The sequence below is a fragment of the Scomber japonicus genome, chromosome 21 (genome assembly GCF_027409825.1).
Source record: "Scomber japonicus isolate fScoJap1 chromosome 21, fScoJap1.pri, whole genome shotgun sequence".
NCBI lineage: Eukaryota > Metazoa > Chordata > Actinopteri > Scombriformes > Scombridae > Scomber > Scomber japonicus.
Window position 1 is genome coordinate 8,648,557 of NC_070598.1, and position 25,798 is coordinate 8,674,354.

A 25,798-nucleotide genomic window follows, 5' to 3' on the forward strand; every position below is an offset into this window, starting at 1 on the left:
GTGCCAGTCACATGTTTTTTATGAGTCATACTGTACACTGCATAATCTAATTCTACTAATTATATTATACTTGCATTATACTATTTGTACCCTTTTTGTTTGGTGGAGGGGCTTTTGGGAAGAAGCCAAGAACACCAAATTTGTTCAATGTCACTCCTGCTTCTTTTCATTCTACTCAAACGAGATGAATGCAATTAACTGTAATTAGCGCTTATCACAAACATGGCTGATGTACTGTATGTTTGCTTTATGTTGGCAGGCAACAGATCATTCTCACCATTTCTTAGAAGGTCAACCTTTATGTCTCTGTCAAATGTTTTCAAACTCATTTAGTTTTAGTTTAGCTGACAGTAAATTCTGGGCTGGAGGAACATCATGAAGGAAGCTCTGTGGAAATCAGTTTTACTTGAATTCAATGCAAGGGGGTTAATGCACTATTACTGTAGCCTGGCTAACACCAGACCCTACCACAAGTGAGTTAGGGTCTGGCGAGGAGCCGTAGCTCCGTGGCCGCCACGCTCCGTGGATCTAAACAGAGTCGCTCTACGGTCGTCATCGCCTTGAGCCCGCCTCTGCAGTCTGTGATTGGTTCCCTATCTCAGGTGAAAATTTTGTCTTGGTGGCCATGCTAACTTTCTGAGCTAAGTGGAATGTCACTCAAATAACAGCATGGGTTTACCAAGGCTACTATTACTGTATATCATAACCACAAATATAAAGCAATATAGGTAAGCTTTCTTTAATAAATGTGGTGGTGTTACTGCATACAGTTTGATTTGAAGCTTTAGATTTGCAACAGGATGTGAAATTCTTTTTTTGATAAACAAATGAAGGGAAAACAGTGACCATAAAATTAAGATTATTATATTGTGATTGTTACTTATAACCATATGAAACTATCTTTATTATGTTTTAATTATTCTTTACATAGGAAAATGATTATGGACTTGGTCTTTCAGATACTTTAGTTTCGTACATTTATATGCAATCTTACGTTTGAGCCTCTTTCACTAGTTTCTTACCATTCAAAATCTTTCAAATACTGAATATTGCACATTTTAAAATGTCTGAAAGAGATCTTTAGGAATTGACCCGAATGAATAATGAAATAAATGATCATTTGCACCAATTATTCTGTTCAGTGTGATTTAAACTGTAGCAGGTCGAATTTCATACAAAATCACCACTCTGGACTTAACTGAAACAGTTTTATGATTTCTTAATTTTACAAGAGGGGGCTAAAGCTGTGTTACACAATCGTTTTCCTCCTTCTTTCTTCAGGACTCTATAGACAGAAACTAATCCACTCGCCTCAGGCAGAATAATCATTAAAAGTGGGTCAAGGAGCAAGGCAGCCAACAGTATTAAGATCCAGGGGATCTTAGGTCACATATCATCTGTCACTCTGAGTTGTGGCTAAAGTGCACAGACTGCCTGTGAACCTGTATTCCCCAGCAATGAATCTTCAAAAGCAAAATTATACTATTAACAGCATGATTAAATGAGTTAAATAGTTATATCCATCAATGGCAATAGAAATAAAGTAAGAGTTATTTGAGCAGAGGGTGTTTCTGAATTTTATAACCTTCTGCTGCAAAGTGTATTCAACACTTGACCTGAACTACTCTTTAACAGCCAAAATGTAACCATTAAAAATATAAAATTGACAAGGTGATGATGTTCTATGGGTGTATTATATTCCAAACTATGTTCACACTGCTATGAATACACTCTAACCTAATGATTCACTCTAACCATGTTCATATTCCTCAAATGATGTAGACTTCCATGAAAGGACTGAATCAGTTGACTGGTGATGAAAGAGTTTTTAAGCATAAAATGTCATAGTCGACTGTATATCCTCAAAATCATCTTCACAGTTACAGAGAGGCACAACTTGTAAAATCTTTTGAGATAAATCAAAACTAGATTGAGCTTCTTTTTTGTAAGGTGCTTTCAAACATATCATGGTAGTTCGAGAATGTTTTATCTATCAACTCTCAGTGTCTACTGTTTGTATGGTGTCATTTTGTGTGTATTATTTCTGCTTTCAAAAGAACAACTGTTAAGTAGGGCAACAAGCTAGAAAGACACTAATGTGTTGCAGGGCTTTATTCCAAAGGATATCAAAGCAAATACATGTACTCTGACTGCCAGGTAGGTTCCTCTCTGACAGAATATGAAACACTCTGTAAAAGCAGCAAATTCATTTCATTCTCCCTGCAGATTTATTTAATTAATTCTTCAATATTATTTCTGTGGAATAGTTCTTAATTTAAAAGTAATAATGCTGGTTAGGTATTATAACTCTCATCTTAGGTGAATAAATACTCTAATTTAATGCGAGCTGATTGACCTGTGAGCTGGTGGTGAATTTGGACAAATATGTGTCTGCTTTTCCTTTGGAGCAGCTGTGGCTCAGGTAGGAGAGCAGATTGTCCACTAATAGGAAGATTTGTGGTTCGATTCCCAGCTCCTTCAGTCCATATGACCTTGGGATACTGAACCCCGAATTGCCCCTGATGGCTGTTCCAGCACCCCACATGGTACCTTGCCACCATGGATACGTAAGTGTGTGTGAATGGGTGAATGTGGCTTTTAGTTTAAATGTGCTTTGAGTGGTCTGAAGACTATAAATGCACTATGTAAGTGCAGTCCATTTACCATTTACTTTCAAATGCCAAGCAGACAGTGACAGAGTGTTCTGTTTGAACTGTGCCCCTCACACCCCTTTTGAAAATGCCAGAAATACATATACAATACTGGGTGAGAACTGTTGAGATTTGTTATGATGTCTATTTAAATAATATGTTAATATTGTAAAAAAATAAATGGCAAATAGTTGAATATAAAGCAATGCAAACTATTACCCTGGCTGGTCATTCATGCTTCAACATCATTAGTTCATTCATCATCTTATTACTGATATGTTCTAAGTTTTCATATTGTTGTTTTAACTAAAATTAATTAGTCATCTGTTTAAGAAGTGGTTATTTGTTCTTTAAGCAAAATTATTGTTGCTGTATTCTTTGAGATCTCCCTAAAACAGCAATGCTTTTTCTGCCAAATCTAACTGTATAACCATTTTAAGTTCCTTGACTTATATTATATACAGTATCTCTAACTGAAGTACAATACATTTGCATACTCAGATGATCATGATTGTCAGCCAACGCCTTTTCTAATGCAGCTGACTGCTTTATATTTTTGGTACTTGCAGCACATAGGCTAACAGCTTCGACGCTAAATTGTGATGTTTCCCTACAAAACTGACTTATTACAAATAAAAAATTAGACTGAGTGGAAACCTGGTATAAAATAATAATAAATATAAATATTTCACTCTCACATAGCAGAAGTGCAAATACGTAACAACATATTTCCAAGAATCTGAACATCGTACAAGTTCAAGTGCACAACACACTGTTCTTTTCAAATGCCAGGTCTCAGCATGGATTCATTGCTTTTCTTGGTTTTAAAACTAAGTGCTTACAGAGACTTTCCTGTAATGATGTGGGCTCTGAAAACTCTATTGGTGGTCTGTTATTAACTCGAGTCTTAGCATTCCTTAAAATGAGGTCTTTGAGACACATAGGCATTGGCAAGTGGCCACACTTTCCATTAAAACAACACCAAGACAGACGATCTGACCTTTCAAGTCTCTTATTACCCCTTGACTCTTGAAGGCGCATCGCTCCTGAGCAATATTTCACAGCAGTGGGTTCGGGAAAAATGAACACACAAAACAGTATGAGGTTTTCTTTTTTGGACAAGGGAATTCCATAGCAGTGAGTTCCTGCTGTCAATCAAACAAACAAATGAGAAACCTTGCTGTGTCTGACCATTCAGAAACTAAGTTTCTTACTCAGTTGGTAGGAAGATCGCACAGACCGCACAGAAATGCGTGGCAACACATTCTCCACTGGTGCAATGCAGCTTTATTACAAATGTTCAATCACTGAGTGGCATTCATTTTTAAATGAAATTCTTTAACAATACAAAAAGGCCAAAGGGGTATTCTTTGGAAAGTACAAGTACCTGAAAGGTATGTCAGTACTTTGACATAAAGATCACACCCCTGAACTCCCTTTCCTGACCATTTCGAAGCCGTAATACCTCAGATAGTCTCCGCTAAATCTCTATGGAACTTGTCAAGTTAATTTAGAAAATAATTGAGAAAGAGCTGACTTCCGTGAACCTAGGCCCATTTGACACAGTGAGGTGGTTAGCCTTTTCCTCAACCTCCCCAGTCTATTAGAGTTGATACCATCACACTATCCACCTCTTTGTCTGGCTGGAAACTTCTAAAGGAGGACAATCTCCTGGGTGAACAAAAAGGATTATAGGAGATTACTAAAGCGCTCTTCAATCTTCAGCTTCAGGAATCTTGGTTTTTGGCCCACTCCAATTCAGTGTTACTCCTGTGTGTCTACAATCTTACAGTATTTCTGGAGAAAATGGAAGATAATATCACCAATAGCAGAACTAATAATAACATAAATCATAATAGCACACCTCTTATATTTACTTTACAAACTAGATCATATGTCTGATTAAGAATACTTGGATTCACAAGGCTAAAGCATGTCTGACTGACAAAGTGACAGCTTTGCCATGATCCAACCAGAGGTAGGACTTAATCCATGAACTGCAACATGGATTAAGTCTTGATCTGTGTCAGCTCCTTCAATAAACTTGAACACTCCCAAATCCCAGATCAGCAGAGAAATTAGCCTATTTAGGATGCAAAAGGGACTTGGGAGTTCTGCAGTGTGGTGTGTGTGCGAGTACAGATGTGAGGTGGGGTGGGGCGTTGGGGGAGGGGGGCATTCGAACTATGAGACTCAAGAGGAACAACCTTGATGTCTCTGCGGGTGAGTGAAAGATGCACAGTAGTGATAGGAAAGACAGGAGTTACGACCTGACTATAAAAAGGATAAATGCAGCCACGGTCTGAAGATGTTCTTTTGCTGATATACAGTATAGAAAGCTCTTATTAAAACTGCTAGCTGGCAGTTTTGAGATTTGCATACCATGTAATCAAGTCATGCCATTGCAGTTAATGTTCCTAATATAGTTAGCATGCAACCTAGCTTGCTACATTACAAGATTAGTTATATTTCTTAATATTGTTAGAGCAGTCCTTGGCAAAAAACTGACGAAGGTAGACCGGTCATAAGTTCAGGTATCACTTTCACCCTGTGCAATTTAAATTCAGTGAGCAGATAGAGGTTTGTCCATCTAATGCTCAGTTGTCCTTGTGCATCTGATCTTGTTTTTAATAAGAGAAAAAACTAAACAAAAAAACAACCCAGACCAGTCACAACATGAGCAGCAGATAGGGGGTTCAAGGTCTTTCTAAAAAGACTATTTGTCAGGATTCATGGCTATTGTTGGAAACTATCGCTGGAGAAAGTTGGGCCACCTAAGTAGCTGTTTTGTGAAAGGCAACAGGTATTGAAATTTTAGAGGAATAGTTTGACATTTTGGAAAATATACTTATTTGTTCTTGAGCCCAGAGAAATTTTTGAAGATTGACAACAATATGAAGCTACAGCCAGTAGTGAGTTATGCTTATTTTTATCTTAGCATGAAGGCTAGTAAATGGGGTAAAAAAGCTAGCTTGGATGTGTCTTAAGTCTGTCTACCAATACCTCTAAAGTTCACTAATTAACATGTGTAAGAAATGCCTCCAGCTCATAATCTCCTGCAAAATCATAACTTGTAGTAGTTACACTTTGTTTTTTGCACAGATTAAGCAAGCCAGATAAAATGTGTTAGTAGTCAGAGGTGCATGTAAGCAGATTCGCTTCATATTTAGTGTATAACAAAGCCAACAAGTCAATTTACCTAAACATAGAACAGTTCCTTTAAAATATAAGAAACCCACAAATTATTTGATTGTTTTTTGGGTGAGGAGTATTAAAAACTGGCTGCTCCACATGTAGTAACTGCAGGAAGACAAGGACTGCAGGCAATTATACTGAATTAGGAGTCTTTGGGTTTTCACTCCAGCCACACACTGCACCAAGTGATTTCACTGATTAGTCTTACCACACTTTGTGAATATGTGATAATCAGTGGCTTTCACTGTTGTAGTGTGTAGTTAGAATAAAAACCTGCAGACTCTCTGTGCTTCACCAACCAACAAGTGGATAATCTATACACACCTTCAGTTTCTCTGTTCTTTATATAGAGTGAGGGGCATCATCCAATTTTGAAACTGCACAAATCTGCCCACGATTTTAGCTCACCTAACGTGTTACCATTTTATGTGGCAAGTCTATATTATGTAGCATGCATGCTGTATATGATTGTGGACTTGTTTATTCAATAGATCTTAACAATTAATCAAAATTAGACTCAGATTTTGACAGTAGTCTTGACTATCTTTCCCTGACTGAAGACACCTGTTTCAGAGAATGACACCTAATCTCAACACTGATGAAAGGTGAAAGGTTGCTACTACTTTATCTTAATGCATTCATTAGCATGTATACTTGACATGTGGTCCTCACTTGCTTTTTTCATGAATTAATCACTTTTTCAAGAATTGTATCAACCAGAAAAAAATGACTTTTACTAATGCTTACCAGACAATGAGTGGTCAGATAGAGTAGTTATGATAGAAATACAAACATCTAGCAGCACACACAATCTGGACTGCCACATTAGATCACTTGAATCAACACCTCATATTGCTAGGATGATTAATATCAATTATAGTCACACACAACATTAACACACTCAACATTAACAGTATTTTGTGACAGTTCCATCATTTTATGTATGAGGAAATGACTTTTGTTCTCCATGAAAGATAATTGTACGGACATGCAAAGTATTTTGGAAATACCAAGTTATTATAAAGCAGTGCAAAAGCTGCCATCATTTGTTTTCTTCTGCATACATTCTTTCCCCCAGGCTTTCCATCATTATCACTTGTATCTGTTATTATATTATTGTCTTGACAAAGGCTGAATGCTCATTTATTTCTCCAGTGAAGTAAATCTAATCCTAAATTTGTATCTCCCCCTTTTTTGCATTTTGTATAACACCATCATTGTGCATCAATTATCATTTTGCATCCATGATTGAATCTTATTTCCAGTGGAAACACGCAGCTGCCTTAATGGTGTTCTCTGAGCTAATAAGTCAGTTAAAAGAAGTATGAACTGTGTGTCATTATGTATTGAACTATTTACATGCCGTTCTTAGTTTTCTGATTGTTGAAATTAAGAATGTAGAATGAAAATAATTATCTAAAATATCAAAGAGAAACCAACCTTTTGAAGCTCGTTTGGTTACAGTTGAGCATTTGATTATCTATTTAGTTACTTAATTATGATTATTTTTAGTGTGTTGTATTTTTCCAGTGTATAATTTCAAATACTGACCAATGTTCAGGTGTCACAACTGTATGTATTTTGGGGTTTGTTTTTGTAATTGTGTTCATATACCTCCTTGAGGGGTAATTGTGGAGTTACATCAAACTGAAGTCCTAAATTAACCGTTTTCTTTAAATAGTTTTTAATGGGTAACTGCACCAAGGCTTGAAACCTAACCATTTAGAAACAGTAAGATAATCAAATCACTCACTTTGAATTATTATTTACAATAAACCCACCATACCCCAATTCAGTTATGTATATTTTTCATTGACTGAAATACATATAGTCATTACATTCTTAATCTATAACAGCAAATACTGTTTATTAAAATAAAAAACAATATTTTAGTTTTGAAAGCAACAGGGTACAAAGCATCACACATACTTCATGGGGTATATTGTAAAAGCTTCATGAGCTAAACCACAAGTTTGTGATTGCTTTGCCAAGGCTACCTGTTATATCAGCACATTGTACTGCTATAGAGTTGAAATATTTTATATACTATAACTGCAGTTCAATTACAGTACCATTCAATTAATTTGCCAAAAGGTCAGACAAGTCTGTCCTTTCATTTTCTGGTAGATTTGAGATCATTACAACCACTAAGCCAGGGGAAAGAAACAGTTCACTTTGTTTTGCCTGCTGAAGATTTGGGTCAAGTCAGAGACAGTCCTTTGGGGATTCCTTCAACACCATATGTGCCGACCAAATGCTATCATTACCCTTTGTCCTTAAATGACCTTTCCTCTTACCTCATGGGTCTTGTAAAATCTGTGACTGCTGCATCAGGCCACAAGAACAAGGTCATATGGGGAAAAGTGGATTTGTCCATGTGTGTGATGCATGTGTGTATTCTTAATCCTCCTAATATTATATGAATTCCCCATGACGGTGCCTCTGCAGTTTAAGCATTGTGGGAGCAAGGTACATGTGGATAGAAGGAGGTGTAAGCAAGTTAATACACTGTGAGACAGATGCAGAAGCAGCTTTACCTCCCCAGTGCGGTGCTCAAATATGGCAGCATGCCAACACAACTGCTTTAAGACTTAGCATATTAAAGATCACATGCAGGTTCAGCTCCCTCCATGTGCACATTTTCTACTGACCACTGGAGTTCCATGTCCTAATTTGAGTGAGTAGGGTTGATTGCCAGTGGCAAAAACAACAGCCGACTTGTATAAATTAATATGTGTGGGTGGAATAGTGCTGTGCGGAGAGTGCAGCTGGCTAGGCCTTCGATCACATACTCACTCCTCTGCATGCCCCAGGCTGAATTACAATGCAGACAAGATGCCGAGTCAGCTCAAGCAAAACAAGCCATCTAATGTGTCCGAAAACATGCTGCATACGGAGAGGGCAAGTACAGTCAAAATGTGATTTAAGACAGTTTACAACTAAAGTAACATGCTGTATAGTTGACAAAATGTATGGCATTGCATGAGAAAGCCCTGTTTTTAAAAATAGACAACACTGGTGCCTTACCACACCACTGTAAAATTGCTACATCAATCCTCACTGCATTTTCCTTCGAGGTAAAGTCAAAATATTCAGCAATTCATTTGTGTTGCTCATTCAACAAAGAATTTGTGTTTTACATGGGTGGTATAGTCTCAAAGGGGCCAATAGTTGTTCCAGACAGCAATGAATCAATTCATACAAGTAGATTGCTGTTCATGTTAACCGACAGCAGCAGCAGTTGCAAAGACAAGCATGAAAAACTTCTGAAATAGTGTGCACTCACACACTCACTTTGTGAGACAAAGAGATATCAGACGTAAACAGACAGGCACTCTCTCACAGCAACACATTTTTCACATCATATAAAAGTTATATGTCTTGCACTTTAGAAGGTTTATTAACATTTAATAGATTCTAGTAGAGGCTTCTCAGACAAAAGATGGATTTTGAAAAACACTGAGTACTACCTGTTGTGGCCTTCCCCGCTTTCAATAGGTAAGAAACAATGGCTTTTTAAATGCACCTCTGCAAATGTCTCCTTTGACCCCTGAGGAGTTAGTTATGGCCCACAAAGAACGGATTGCATGCTCAACAATATAGCAGTTGTATGAGTAGTCCATAACTCTACTGTGGCTGCTTTAACTTTTATGATGTCAGACGTGCTGCAATAACAGAGCAGGATGTTCACTGCAAGAAGCGTATGGTGCAAAGATTTCACAGCATGATATACACATCGCTTTAGGAGATCAACAATGAAGATTATAAGTTATTACTCTCATTTCTAGTTATAGTTACCATACTTGCAAGAGAGTCTGTGCTTACTTTGTCTAAGCATTTATCTCAAGCATACACATTTATACATTTATACCACACCTGTTTTGGGGTCAACGGAGAAATATGGCTGTCCTTGTAGAATACTGTAGACTATTCTGGCACTGTTTCCATAGGTGGGATCGTCTGCATCCGTCGCTGTGACTTGCAACACAGATGTTCCTAAAAATGAACACAGTAAAATGATTTCCCCATGATTAGTTTTGTTTTTAAATATTAACACAAGTAGTTTTCTTGTTGAAAATCTCCTAGCAACCTTGTTTGAGGCCATCAGATCCAATGAGCATTACTGTGCATACAATCTGAATATATGATAGCACAGATAGAAAGAGAGAGATACTTAAAATGCTAGACATGTCCCAAAAAAACCACAGAGTTGCAGTTTTAATAAGTCACCCAATGAAACTGCTTGCTACACGTTGACTTAGCATGCCTTACAAAGTAATAACTCAGTATTTCACATAAGATGATTTTTTTTTAAAAAACAGAAAATCTGATATCTGAAATAAAAATAAACCCTCTAGGCATTCAAGGTATTCATTGAAAAAATGTAATATTGAAAGAATATCTGTATCTCTAATATATATATTTATTAGATTTTATTTTTAATTTTGTAGATCATCATTATACACTGTCTTAGCAAACAATAGGTTAATTTAACCGATCACAATTTTTCTTCAGTGGTATCACGGAAGTAGTCAGTGAGTGAAGTGAAGGAAAGAACAAATGGTAACTCATTAAACCAGTAAATCCCAGCTTCCATTGTCACAAACAGTGCTGTAAGATATTTCTGTGAATGTATCCTAACTCCAAAGTTGTTGCTGACTGCTTAATTGGGCGCAGGTTGCTGGTTGTTAACTGGTTTCATTGCAACTTTGTTTCAATTTATGTTGGGTACTACATTTCACCTCTGGGCACAGCAATCAAAATGGATACGTTTGTCATTCATTTCAATATAACTAGCCTGCAATCAAGACACATTTCAATGAGAAATAAATACATATATTATATCTTTTTATCTTTTGATAATCACAGTTTTCTATGACAGTTGTGATAAATAAAACTACAATTTGTATCTCTTATTTTATTGCCATGGGCATGAAATGGTAATGAATGTCTTAGTTAAGGCCAGTGACAAATGGCTGAGTAGAGCTTGTGTCTTTTCCAATTTCCCCTTTGGGAGTGTTGGCTGGTATGAGACATCTGATATCTACATTTAACTTGTATGTATGGCACTGCCGCCTTTATTTAGAGATATTAAATCTAAACTCAAACACATAAACACTAAATTAGCATTGGATCTATCCTTAGTTGTTGAACAGTAACTAATGATTATTCTACATTTTACAGCTAACCAAATACATGAAATAAGTCAACGTGATTTGCTTATTTATTTAGTGTTGTCATGATAGCCAGCTTTGTGTGACTGGTTTTCCAAGATCATCAATCTTTGTGGAGCCAGTTAGAGCAAAGAAACCTTATGCTGAACTTCCATGTGACAGGTCTCTGGCTGTTATTTTTATTGCTATGTGTTATTTTTTATTGCCACCTGCGGTTCTATTGAAGGGTCCAGGGCCATGGTTCAACACTGTAAAAATTGATGTTATCTGGTCGAATGCTGTGGTTAGCTTGCTAAGAGCCATTATGTGAATACAAAATCTCTCAGGTTTAACAGTGACAAAATGACCACTTTCACAATGACCTCGTGATAGAACATGATCATATAAAATATAGTGTAATAATACAGAAATACAATTGCTCACAATCGTTGTTGCACACACCTGCAATGTGTGTTACATAACCTGAAAATCACTGGACATTTTTCAGCTGTTAGCCCTCAAATGGAAAAAATGCTATCAGAACAAGAATCTGTCTTTGTTTTCATGATATTTGTATTACAGAAGATGACAAAAACAAAGACAAAAAATGAGGAATGGCTCATTATTTACACTTATTTAAAACTGTGTGTAAGGCACTGTGGTTTAATTTAACACTTGAAGTGTTGCTCAAATAGCATTACAGGCTTCATTAGCCCATTATAATTGCATGATGAGTGCATTATAATTGCACTACAAGCTTTATATAATGCATTAATATATGTAAAGATCATAGTATGATTGTGTTAGGAGACACATAATATGAGCTATACTGTATACATCAAAGCGCATGTAAATCGTCTGGACATTAGCTCTGTTGTTTTCCTTTGGGAATTAAATGAAACAAGTGAAACTCACTCCACTGTGTCCCACAAGTTATGAGTGAAATGCCAGCCATAATGAACCATGTTCTCCACAGCATGCTTGGGCACTCTGAACCTCTGTCAACCTTGCAATGAAAATTGCAGTGGGAATTATTTTGACTTAATCGATTCTGGGATTGCTTTGGAAGCTAAGTTAGTTCCCATCTATGAAAGGAAATGCATTAGTTATAATGCATTAGTACATAATTTAATTGATAAACTTTTAATCAGTCTGGGTTAATGGCTTAAGTAAAGAACATCCTCATCTGTAACCTCTTGTATGATTCATATTTTTGTACAGTTTGTTTATGAAAATCAGCAGAAATAAAAAAAAAAAAACATTTCATGAAACAAAAATCTTTGTTTCATGTGTTAACTGTGGTAAAAGTGAAATGATAATATATACATTATTCACTACTAATCGACTGCTTAGTGTGCTTCGCTCACAAATCACTTCAACTTAGGTGTGTTCAAGTACTGCTCTGTATATTTGGTACTATTAAGGTGACAAATGTGACACTAAAAAAGGTCTGACTTGACTCATTAAAGTGAACACTCAAAACTCAGCATGTACTTGTTTGAGGAAAAAACTGCTTCACTCATGCAGTACTCTGCTGGAAATCTAGTTTTAAAGACTTTTAAGGTCACAGTCTCCTTTCTTCTTGTTACAGACTTCAAGGAGAGTAAAGACACTTTATAACACTACCACAATTATAATTTTGTAGTCTGTCTTATAGGGTGAAATCTCTCTGTTAGTGCTAACTTATAAAAACTCAAACGATTAATAAAAAGTATTTATGACTTTGCAGAGGTCATTTGGGAGTTTTTGGATCCACAGTTAAACACAAAAGTCCTTTTTGAGGGTGGTACGCCTTGATAAATTTAGATATGGGAGACACCTTCTCTTCAAAGAACTCTGATTTTAGATAGCAAAGTCTGTTTAAAGGTCTTGGGGAGTACTACCAATCTGTAAAAAGCTTTCTGAGACTCCAGAGGGAGCAGCAAAACATGGTGTGTTTTCAGGTGTTTTGCAGCTTCCTTGGTTATGTAACATTCTATACTGTAGTACTAAAACTCTGGAAAAGTTATAATACACGATCATTTCTGCTTTACTGTTGGCCCAGGCGATGGCATCATTATTTATAAGTTCTTATACAATATAAAGTATGACATTTTAACTTGGCTTAACATATCCTTAAAAACCTAGTCTCATACTTTGTCCCATTTTACACTTTAATCACCTTCTTTAGGTTTAAATCCAACCACAATCCATCTCCACTGACCTGGCTGGACTCATTGCCACAAACACAAAACATACAGTAATACACTTTTAAAAGATCAAGGTTGGTCTCTGGAACTGGATTACAGCTAAAAGGTACTGCATTCATCCTCAATCTGAGCCAAGGTTTTTGTGCTTCATCACCACTTTCATTTGGTCAGAAAATGAAAAATTCTCATTTCATAAATCTGTACCATGACAAGTCTCATGGCCATTTGTGAAATAGTCACAACACTTTATCTATGGATTTGTGATCATAGACACAAATTCTCCAAGTGTTTCGTGACACTTTTTTTGATGTTACATCTGTAACATCAAAAATATCTACAAATGTCCAAGTTTGGAGGCTACTGCTGTTTGCCTCCCCTTCTTTAATGTATACATATCTTGATGCAGTCGTCAAATGTGACTTTTTGGAGAGGCCTGCCATCAGATATGAAATCTAATTACAATTTTTAAAAGAAAGTGTGCATCTCATAACACATGAAGTGCGTGGAGGTTTAAACCCAAATTGAAAATTGTGTTTTAGGATTGCAGCTTCTCCTGGTCAAAGCTTCTACTGGAAACCACAGTTGAAAGAGGCATGCAGCTGAGGATAGATTTAAACTATCTGTTCAGTCCTGTAAGGAAATCCTGAATTTCTATTTTTGTTTTGTTTATAAAATGTTACATATTCACCCATGTGTGCCATCCTGCTCAATTTGCCCACATTCATTTAATCATAACTGTTTATCTAAACAAGCTATCGTCTCTACCTCCAAGGTTTGATGCCACTATTAAACTGTGATTTTCCCAGAAGTGATATGGTTGACAGGAAACACTGATATGGTTACTGATTCAATTTGGAGACATTTCAACTGGGAGAGATACAGTAGTAGGAAATTGATACTCCTTTCATCTGGCTTTCAAAATATGATTGTACAATTGGATGGGAAGTATGAAATAGTAATGTTGGACTACCTGGCACATGCCCAGCTAATCAATTTAGACAGAAAAAAAGAACATTGCAACCAATTAGCCGCCACACTCCCAGACAGCCCCTTCCTGCACTTGGGAGCGCCCATATTGACAAATGCTGGGGGATTAGTGCTCTGGAGTGTGAGGACAGTTGATTGTTACAGCCGATTTGACACTGCAGACGCCGAACCAAAGAGGGATTACTTTAATGTACATGAGGAAAAGAAGGGGCGTAAAAAAAAAAAAAAGGCTAATTATTTTCCCCTTCACAGTCCTTGATTTCCTTCCTCGGGTCATCAATAGCGATTGATTCTTTTTGTGCAACCGATGATGAAGTTTTCAGCGAACATTGAAACTTTGAAATGAGTAGCCTTGTTAGAACTAAATGAAGGATGCCAATACACAGATGAATGATTTAGGTATATTTTAATTGCCCTATTATGAGCTCATTTACATCTAAAGATTATTGCTATTGATTTATCAAATATTCAAAATCATTTAAAGAAAGCGCTAACATACTCTTCCAGTAGCAACAGCAGGTACAAACCTAAGAATAAAATAGTGGATGATGCATCAGTAAACATTATTCCACACAAAACACACTGGAAAATACAGTGCAGCACTCTCAGAAGAGATTAAGACATGTACTTGACACATCCGACTTACAAACAAATACTGACTGGCAAAGTTGTATGTGTGTCAGCCCTGTCTGTTCATGAATATTCATGAATGCAACCAGGGAGATATTGACTGTTTATAAAGAGGGCGCCTACAGGTCTATTGGGGTTTGCATATTAAATCGGTTTTGCACATTTCCATCTTCTTGCTGCAAGAAACCGATGAAGCTGTTCATTTTCTCTGAGGTATTTTTCTAGTATTTCAACTTCTTTTGAGCAAGTGAAAGGATTATTTTGGACAGACAGATATAAATGGAATGTTTTTTGACAAACTCTCGCCACCATAAATGTTCTATCTTATAGTATATTTGAAGTAAAATTGCCCTGACAGCAGTTTGGCCACCATTTGGACAACCTATATATGTTTTGAAGGAGTGCTGTGAAATATTTGAGCACCATACTTTTGAGCTATTGTGCTGTGAGGCAGAATCCACTGGACTGCGAAAAGGATGGCTTTTGTTCACTTGAGCTAAAAACAGAACAGTAGGATAAAGAAATAAAAAATAGATGTTTGCCACATGATGCTTGGTATAGCGAAGAGCAACTGTCTCAGAGGAGGTGGATAGAGGCTTTTCATTCTTCCATGATGTGGAGGACTCCACAGTCTCGATGGCGGGGATTGCTGTGGAGGCACTATTGAGTGCTTTATAAAGACCTGCCCACCCGGGGAAAGCATCACAACAACCAGAAAACAAAGATGAAAAAGAGGACTCCACTGGCTTACAGAAGATCAAACATTTTGGAGAACATTATCACAGAGAGGAAAAACTAGAATGCTGCACAGGGCAATACCATGTTTGATGCAGACACTACAGCAGCACATGGTCATGAGCCTATTTCAAACGTATACAGGACTGAAAATCAATGATCTTGTCATAAGAGGTTAGTATTTCTCTAAGAATAAAATGGATACAAATATGAAGAATATCTCAAAGCAACAAAGTAAAAATAAACTTCTTTTTTGTGTGTTTGCTTGTAGAGGTGTAACAGTGCACACAATTCACAGTTCAGTACAATTTAGATACTACAGAAAAAAAGAAAGGTGGAAATAAAATATTGGCCTTTTATAGTGAAAAATTAAACTTGTAATAATGGCTCAATGGCTAAAACTATAACTGAAACACTTGAGTTTTGCTGCAGTGGAAAAAAAAACAACAGGTTTTCTGTTTCCTGCAAGGAGTCAGGACACCTGCTGACAGCTGTTTTATGATGATTTATGGTCTAGCTGTATATAAAGTAGTTGAAACTAGCTCCACCTTCAGCAGGAACAGTAACATGCTGCTTACTTACTGATGCTTCAGTAGTAATCTAATGAAGCCATATAATATATCAGTAAGAGGGACCAAACCACTACTTTTACTTTAATACTTTTAACTACACTTTCCTCTCTCAGAACTGGTTGTTACGATGTGCTGCCTGAACACATATATGAGACGCTGTATGTTTTCACTATGGAGATTATGGAGCATATGTTGCATTCGATCAGTGTTTGTTATTCTGATGGAAGCGACAGTTCAAGGTTATCGGGCTACCTTGGTTAAGCCAGCTGACATACACTCATGAGCATGCTACAGCTAAGTAGTGCAGTGCCAAAACATTCTAGGTGGATATCACGCTCTAGAATTATCATTCTGCACGTCAAACTAAGTGGATTTATAAACAATTCTGACAATCATTTTGGTCATAGAGTGTATTCATCGGACAACCACTTGCAACGAATTGCAACATCCATACCATGGCGGTTCGGGTGGATACACGTACCATTACACCCTTGTTTTTTCTTGTCTTTCAACCAATTCAAGCAAAGGTAAAAAGTAAGGCTCAATCATTTGAAGCTCCAGTTTATTATGTATCACTACTCACCCACTTCAGACATCTCAGGCACAGTCGCTACAAAGGGTCCATCTGGAAATTTGGGTGCATTGTCATTGATGTCTTGCACTTTGATGATGAATTCCGACTTTGGTTCCAGGGCCTCCTCTGTGTTGCGGTCCAAGGCTTGTGCATGCAGGACATAGTGCGTTTTCCTTTCCCGATCCAGGCTCTTAGTGGCATGAATATCTCCTGTCACTTCGTCGATGAGAAATATAGTCCCAGCTCCTTCTCCGCTCAGAATATACCTGACAGATCCATCGCCTTTATCTGAGTTTGAGTGAAGCTGCAAGGGAAACCAGACAGAGGGTGTGAATACAGTGAATGGAATGTTGCCAAAATCACTTCTTAGGGTTGTTTTTGATTCACTGCTTCAAAATATGATTTGTGGTTGTAAAATCTACAATGGCCACAGTGCACTGCTGCACAATGGCTGCAGGATAAATGCATGCTATGCCCACATTAGTGCTTAACCCAGTGACTGATTCATTGATTAGTCAGTTGACAGAAAGTTGATCTTACATTTTGGTAAATTGTGAATTGCTTTCAGAGAAAAAACACCAGACTTTTGATGGTTCCAGCTTCTCAAATGTGAATATTTGATAGAGAAAAAAATCAATGGATTAATTAACAAAATAATGACAATCGTAAAAAAAAGAAGAAAAAAACATGTATGGATCTATTCTGTAGAAGAATAAACTGTAATTCCAATCTACTACATTTTCATGCAATCTGTACTATACTGTAGCCATTTACTGTTAAAACATCTGCATTTGACATAGCAATAACCTCTGCAGCATCACTGCACTGCATAGTGGCTCTCTGCCCATGTTTCTGCTGAAGAATATTCCCAACATCTACCTAAGACATCACACTGTTCAATATTCCTCTCTAAGGCTTAACTGTACCCGACCATTGCTGAAGACATGCATCTTCAGAGATTAAAGTTGTGGGGGAACTCCTTACAAGACTGTTAAAGATGGAATAGTACTGTCTCTTTCCTAACAGGAGAGAGAGAAATAAGGGAAAACGAAGCCACTTGTTCAGCTATAATTGATACCAAGAGGATTAAGACTTTCATGCCAATTGCTCAGCTGGGTTGTAGTTTTAAACTTCATGACTATATTTTACAATACCACTGAATTTCCAAAGCAGAGCACCATGGTATCATCAATTAAACTATTTCATTTTCATCAATGAATAAAACATGTTATGAAACATAGATTTTTTTGTTCTTTCTTCCTTGAGGGAAATCTAAGCTGAACATAACATAACTATCCAGTTTCATTCAGCAATGGAAATGCTTTACATAATAGTGATACTGGTGGCACTTTTGTATTTTGTATTTGTGGATGCACAACAATGAGCTCTGAAACCAACCTTTGAATTTTAAAACACATCTCAGTCTAGTCTCAAAGAAGATGTATGCAAGTCTTTAAAAAACATAAGATACACATGCTTGCAGTGAATAAATAATGCATGATGTGTTTGAATGGTGATAATATGTTATTCTGTTTCCCATTATAATCTACACACAGTCAGGTAAAGTGTGGATTTTATAAAAAACCTATTTGTACCAAAATGTAGAGGGGAAGACATGTAAGAAGGGGATGAAAAGGAACTAACTTTGAAATAATAAACCATAACTACAACCTTTACCACAATGGTGGATCATTTTCTGTTAAACGCCAATTAGCAGCATCTGTCAGATAAAAGAGGTTGGCCCTCAGCACTTTAATATGTTGAGTTTTCAAAACAACACAGAGCTCCACAGAATCCAAATCACCTGTGCCCGAACTGCAGGTGCATCAGTCAAAAAAACATAGTAGTAATAATAAAAAAAAAAAAATCAAAGTGGTTATGTGAGATTATGTCAAAATTATAACAAACAAAGATAAGCAGGAAAAGCAGTCACAGTCAACAGGGATATGACTCAATGGACTATATTGGTGTAGTGATCTGGGAAAGTTGCAATAAGTTCAACTTTCATTTTCCAACTGAAAAATGAAATGTGCTGCTTATATTATACAGTACAACAGTGGTAGGCACAATAAAGGGCTTTTAGAAGTTGTAATACATTCTCCAAAAGTCTTTCTAATGATTCTAGTGTCTGAACCTTGAGCCTTGAGAGTGGGTGTTTTACATATAAAGTCTACAATTTCTAAATAGCCAACCCTAGATGTCTCAATATAATGTATGACTAAGCTAAGAGTATTATGTAATGTCTGCAATGTCTTTGATTGGGAACAGCGTTGATACATTTGATGTCCTCTATGAAAATTGGAGACATCAATATACTTTTAAGTTTTGTCAGTGCTTGACAATATACTTACAGTACAACCAATCAGATCACAGAGACAAAGCTTTTTCGAACTAATCATATGCTTTCCCATAACACACGAAAAACATAGCTGGTTGAGTTAAAAAAAAAACATGCTGCTATTGCAAGCTATTGTGTGGTAACAACAGTTTTGTGGGAGAGATGAGCACTCCCTGTGAGGAAACATTTTTGTGCCGGCAAGGACAGCAAATACCACAAACTTAGTTAATCACCTGAAGCATCATCACCCAATAAAGCATGCAGAGTGCAAGTACACAGCCTCATACACCAGCAATTAGACCTATCCCCTGGAATAAGCAGCAAGGCTTTCAGAGAAACACCCCTAAGCAACATAACTATTTGCTTCATGTTGTGTTGGTTGTTCTAATGCCAAAAGACAGGGTGCCAACAGTGTCTTTGAAGGCAGATTTTTAACTGATAGAGATATAATTGAACTAAAATTGTCTGGCTGTAAACATGTCACAAAGCAGGAATAAATGTGAGAGGACTTTGATTGACAAAACTGAAGATTATTTGATCAATGAATCTACATGGGGATTTTAATTAATTAGATTTTATATTGTGGTACACAGCATATTAATACTAACCCGTATTCTAAAAATGATTGAGACAAGCAATTTAGCCATATGATTCAGCCCTACATCTGATGACACAGAATGATTTGGATATGTTATTTGGCAAGGCTTACAGAAACAACTGGTCAGCAATCTGCAATGATCACACGTCTGATGACTGATGCAGTCACTGAAGTGGGACACACACTCAAGTGTATTGGAGTACAGACTACAGCTGAAAACAAGACACTCTACTTTCATAGTAACCTAAATTTAGAAACAATTTATCATCACACTTTTCAATTGTATTTAGAGCACTAAAAAACTGCACCCATTACTGACCAAACCACACTCCTCACAGTATTTTTTCTGTCTGTTTGTTATGTAATTGATTACTATATTGATCAATTCTGCACTTGATATCCATCAGATCTCTACTGTGAGATATGACATAGTTGGAAAGCCTGTATACTGTAGTTAGACCAAAATTCAATGTATGTGTTTGAGTTGTGTTTTCAAGTCACTTTGACAATGATTTGCATTGTACAACGCCGGAAATACAAATCAATACTTAAAAAAGTGAAGGACTTCAACATTACTCATGATAAAGATGCACAAACGCTCACATGCTTAGAGACAAGTTATTTAACAAGTTGAATAGCAGAGGTCCTCAGGCCACATCTAATCAAAACCTGGACTAGCAAATAAATTACTAATTAGAATGCTGCTGTTGATTGCAGGCCTGACTCTTGATGTGAGCAGACTGTCCTTTCCGTGGTAAATATCATGCCTGTAATTAGATAAGGAGTCAAAGATCCTGTTGAATCAGGTAATTAATCAGTAGCTCGATTGTACTAATGTGAAACACAGTCTCCAAAGCAAGGAATCAGAATGTGTTTACACATCAGTGGCAGTGTAGACAAGTTTATGTTGACATGGTTTGACACCATTCTGCACTCTTTAATCTTTTTATGTAATGAAAGACATTTAGAGATACTAGATTTGTGTGTTTGTTATAGTATAGTTTGATAATTAATTCTAACCAAAACAATTGATCAGTTAAATACAGATATTCAGAGTTATTACATAAGAATATTCCACCTCCATTCTGTCCAGCAGCACTCTACAACTCCAGCTCATAAATGTAATTTTGCCTCCAGTCAAAGTACTAATTTAGCCATTGACTTCTTTTGCAGGAGCCAATAAATCATGCTTGGCAGAGTGTGAACCAATGATGCATATGGTGACTACTGCCTTCCAAAATCTATGGGTGATAAAAGTGTCAACAGGTTGCGGGCCATTACACTAACATTACAGGCTGAAAGTACTGCAGTGTAAGGCCGGCTGAGAGTGAAACAATGTGAGGATACTGAATATTCAAGTCAGAAAAGAGTTATTGAGAGATTAGAATACCTGATTAAATATGCATATGTTCAGGTGATCATGGTTAGTTTAAAAATGATCCTAATCTTACTTAATATCACTATGTTGGCTATTTGTGAATATATAACATTTTCAAGTATTTTGGGTGGCTCATATGGTTTCTGAAAAACAAAAAAGTAATAATAAAAAAAGCTACATGCATTCCCCATTTTTCGCTCAAGACTGTCAAAGTAATTTCCATCTGTAACTAACCATCTGTGACTCCTTGATGCCAAAGGAAAACAAAGAGATGAGAAGAGGCAAGTTGTATCCAACTTTCTCTGAACAGAATACCCCCTCACAATTTATTTTTCACATCTTTCCCTCCCGTCAAAGCTGATTGTACAAAAATGGGCCTGGGGCAAATTTCTGTCGTATGATTTAAAATAGAGGGAACCATTTCTCTTCATAGGGTGCCTCTACTGCATTCAGCTTCAGCGGTGGGATATTTTATTTATACTTCATTAATTTTGATCACACAGAAAATTTCATGAGTACCCGCCTTAATGCAATTAGCGTCAATTTTGTTAAACCACAGAGCAGGCCTGATATGAGCTTAACATACATCAGCTCTATGTGTGGCAATCCAGTAGAGGTGGGGGCAGCCGCAATGTCCAGTCCTTGCAATAAATAATGAATAGAAAATGTATGAAAATCTCTCATACAGGCTGATCAGTAATGCCTGGGGAGACATCAAGAGGAAGCGGAAATTACAACCTCTGCAACCTTGTTGTTTTGTCATCTCCCCACAAAGACTTAGAGGAATCTTTTCCTCCACAGGGCATCAAAACAAGGGATTGCGTTTATCTCTCAGTCTCTATGGGTGACTTTATAAAAGACTAGTGGAATAGATGACTGGCATGTGATTGGCGGCTGGCAGCTAGCAATGCATTTCTGAGGAGTTTAAAGAGATCAACAGAGTCTCGGGCTCTAAAGTCGCTGGTGAAAACACTTCAATCTCTTGGAGAACCTCACTTATAATTTCATCATATGCCCAGAGGAGCAACCCGAGAGAAAGCGTGTCTGCTTTTGTTAACAAGCAATGTGTTCTCACTGTTTGAGTTCTGTATACTCATTGTGAAGAATAGCCTTAAATTGTTTGTGTTCGCAAGCTAATTGGTGCTCACAGACAAACAGTTTACCTTTGGCTCTGTCGTACCACTTGTCAGGTGTCTAAGTCTTCCTAAAATATTATTCTGCAACGTTAAATAGTATTGTTACTTGTGTAATGATGCTGGGTAATATAATAAAGTTAATGGGTCTCAAATGTAATCAAATCAGAGCTGTAATTTCTGATTACAGTTGGTCAGTCACTTATTTAGTTTGTTAGAATTGATGAGAAATGAAAAGTCACAAATCATGACTTATAAGAGCACACTATGAAAATTACATTGAATAAAAGAGAAAATGGGAAGCTGTAAGCAGCAAATATTGGTAGCACCCCCCCCCCCCCAAAAAAAAAAACAGAAAAAAACCCCAACACAGATTTATATCAACATAACCAAATACATTCTCTAAGAACCTAATCCATTATAAATTAATATTATCTCAAAAAATGTGAAACTCTGAAAATACGGCTGGATGATACAATTTAAACTCAAACCCATGATAAATTAACAGGTTTAATATAATGAGAAAAAAAAATTATTTAGTAAGTCAGTACATGTCATACATTTTACTGCACTGGCTTATATTTTATGTTTGTCTAGATTAATTGCAATATGATTAGATTATGGACTTCCAGACTGGCCTTTTGGCTTAATGGATTGGTCAAACATCTGGTTATGATATTGGTCTGTTTGCTCTCAGTTTAATTTAATTCAGACTGATTATTCATCAAAATTTGAGTCAGTAAGAGATTGAAAATGTCAGAAATGTGATACATTTGATGATCTAGGCCTGCTGCATAATGTAATCTGATCTGTAACTGCTTTTCTTCCTTTCTGTCTTTCAGTCTAACCAAATAAATCAATAATGCATTGTTTGCATTCTTTACATGTTTATAAGTTTAAAAACATCATCCATCAGTTATTTACTCCTCTCTTTTTTGTCTGTTTTGAGCAGGATCTCTGACAAACACTTATGAATGGATAAGCATAGACTTTTATGGAGTGAATGGCCAAGGTGTGGCACTTAAAGCGTGTATTATCTGCACCGTTCTAACAACCTTAAAACTCCCCATTTCTGTGAAAACAGAACAGCACGCACCATTGCAGCATTCAGTCTTGGTTTAGACATTACCATCATGCCAATTATTCTATTCCTGCCAACTTTTCTGCTGAACAAATATAGAGCCGACTGGCCACATGGTGCTGTGATAATCAGCCAAAATGCTAAGAAGTGGCAGCTATTAAAACAGACATAAATCCTTGCCGATTTCAGGTAGAGTCGACAAAATGACTACATCTCCTTATATAAATGAACTTCAATGGAGCTTGAGGAATATCAACTTTTTGTAAAAGATGTACATGACATATAACACAGTTTTAACAATTACACACTGCTGCTGGAGGACACGCTCTATTGAGTGCTATCCAGATACATTATTAATTACTACACAGCTTGACCTTCATCTATTTTGATCCTCCACTTATTTTCTTTTCTTCACTGGCTTTGTCCTTTTCATTTTACAGATCCTGATAATGTATGTGCCTGGTTGTATTGCATTATTGGTAAATGCCCTTTGTAATAGCATGGTTGTATCCATTGTACTAGATCCACATAATGTATGTGCATCGCTAGCCTTGTTTGTCATCTGGTTGTATAGGAGGATATTGGCTTACTGGTATTATGTCCACTCATCATGAGCTGTGTGGAAAGGGAACAAGAAGGTGAAGAAGAATATATCTCTACCCGTGATAGAAAATGAATAAGTTCGACATAAAACTGTAGATGTGACAATTACAAGAAAGGATCAAATTTTATATCAGTGAGAGAACATAAAATATGCCACAGTGGCTACATTTCAGCTGATTGATCCCATGCTGATTTATAATCGATCTTCCAGTAAGATGAAATTTCAGTGAGACATCAACTTCATGGCATATCTAAATGGGCCTCCAGGCGACAGGCACATTTGTATGGAAGCGTCCAAGCTTGAAATAGCCATACACGCACCGCTGAGAGCTCAACATCTTTGTTTATCTTTGCGTTCTAGGTTATGATTTCACAACTCTTGTAATCAGACAAATACTGGACTAACAGTATAGTGACATTTGCCTTAGGTTGGTTATGAGAGATGCATTTAAACTGCACAGCTTTGATACTGAAAGCAGACCTTGCTGATGCAGAATTGGGAGTTGAAGGTGGGAGTAAGGATATGGAGCATTTATTCCATCAACAATGTGCATGGTGAGGGGAGGGGTGAAGCGGGAGGGGGTAGTTGAAGAGAAGGAGAAATGAGCAAGCTACGTGCCTTAGCTGATGATCAGTGCCTTGGCTTCATATTTGCAATTAGTGAAGGAGGGTGGGTTCGTTTTTGATTAAATCTCGGCTCTTATACTTCACTCAAGAGGACTTAATCACTTTTTATGTGGGCGTGCTTGATTGTCTGATTATCACCACATTTTGACCATGCTCCCTCCCAATCAACTCCTCTGAGCGCCCCCTTCTCTTCAATTGATTTGTAACAGTCACAGTAAACCCTGATGATGGAGCACACCACTAATGACCATACATCAAGAGACAGTGATGTGGGATGTGCTGGAGACGTGCCGTTGATGCACATCATGGAGATCCGCCCTAATAGTTGTCCTCTATTTTGACATCTGCCTGGAGAAAGAGAATGAATCGTTGTCTTCCCAGCAGGATGGTGGACTTCATGATGAACGATAATGAGATTATTAGAGTCCCCAGAAGTATCTCTGACACTCATTTAATGGCTCTGCCTCTAACTGCTGCTAAAATTTGATATTTGAATGAGACAGAAGTGTAACCATCAGCACATCTGCTTTAAGAAACATGACGTTTCTGCCTCATGCTATTGCAGTGAGTGACGGCAAATGGTTTTAGTCTCAAGTGTCTAAATGGTGCTAATATGTTTGAACATGTCAGCCAGTTGACAGGAAATTATACATATATGCACAGACAGCAGACATGAACTTCAAGGGCCGTATTTTCATGAAGACTCAACAACTAGCACAACTGGTATATCCTGACCTTGAAACATGCTTTGCCCATCTATGTGGTATTTTGGTGACCAGTGCACAGGTGGGAGGACTGGCACAGACTGGTGGGAGGGTGATTCAAATGAAGCAGCGCAAACACAGTTGATGTATTTTAATTAAAATTTGGTCCTAGATGTTGCAATAAAAACAGAAGCCTCAGAACCAGTTTGATCCTGTTGATAAAATCACCAAAGCAGCAGTAGATTGATGCTAAGTTTGAAAACTAAATACTGCAACAATGGAATAATGCTTAAATGACAAATAATTGATTTGTATTAAATACTAAATCTGTACAGAGAATAACGTTTAATGTGGTCACAGCAAGAAAGTCAGTCAATCAGTCTGCACTGATCTATAAATGAATGTGGGTGATTCTTAAAATATTTGCTTTCGACAGCTCCTTTATACTGTATGAAAAGCTTCTCCTTCAGTTCATTAACTCCCTGCAGCATCTGAAAGCAGCAGGACAGATACGTTGATAAACCTGCAGCCTTTGAGAAGAACCAGAGCACAGTGCCGTTATGCATGACTATTCACTGTGTTTACCTTCATTAAATCACCTGAAAATGAAACGAGGCTGCTACAGTATAACCACACAATCTGATATTCTT

General features: G+C 37.0%; 1 protein-coding gene across 1 annotated transcript in view; it reads right to left on the reverse strand.

Moving 5' to 3' along the window:
* Nucleotides 1–25,798, reverse strand: part of LOC128382051 (cadherin-18) — a 65,036-nt gene that overhangs the window by 32,308 nt on the left and 6,930 nt on the right. The window contains exons 2-3 of the mRNA XM_053342029.1: nucleotides 16,696–16,990; nucleotides 9,723–9,842 (exon numbers count right to left, since the gene is read on the reverse strand). Of these exons, the coding sequence (XP_053198004.1) occupies nucleotides 9,723–9,842; nucleotides 16,696–16,990 (415 nt within the window). The remainder of the gene's footprint in view (nucleotides 1–9,722; nucleotides 9,843–16,695; nucleotides 16,991–25,798) is intronic.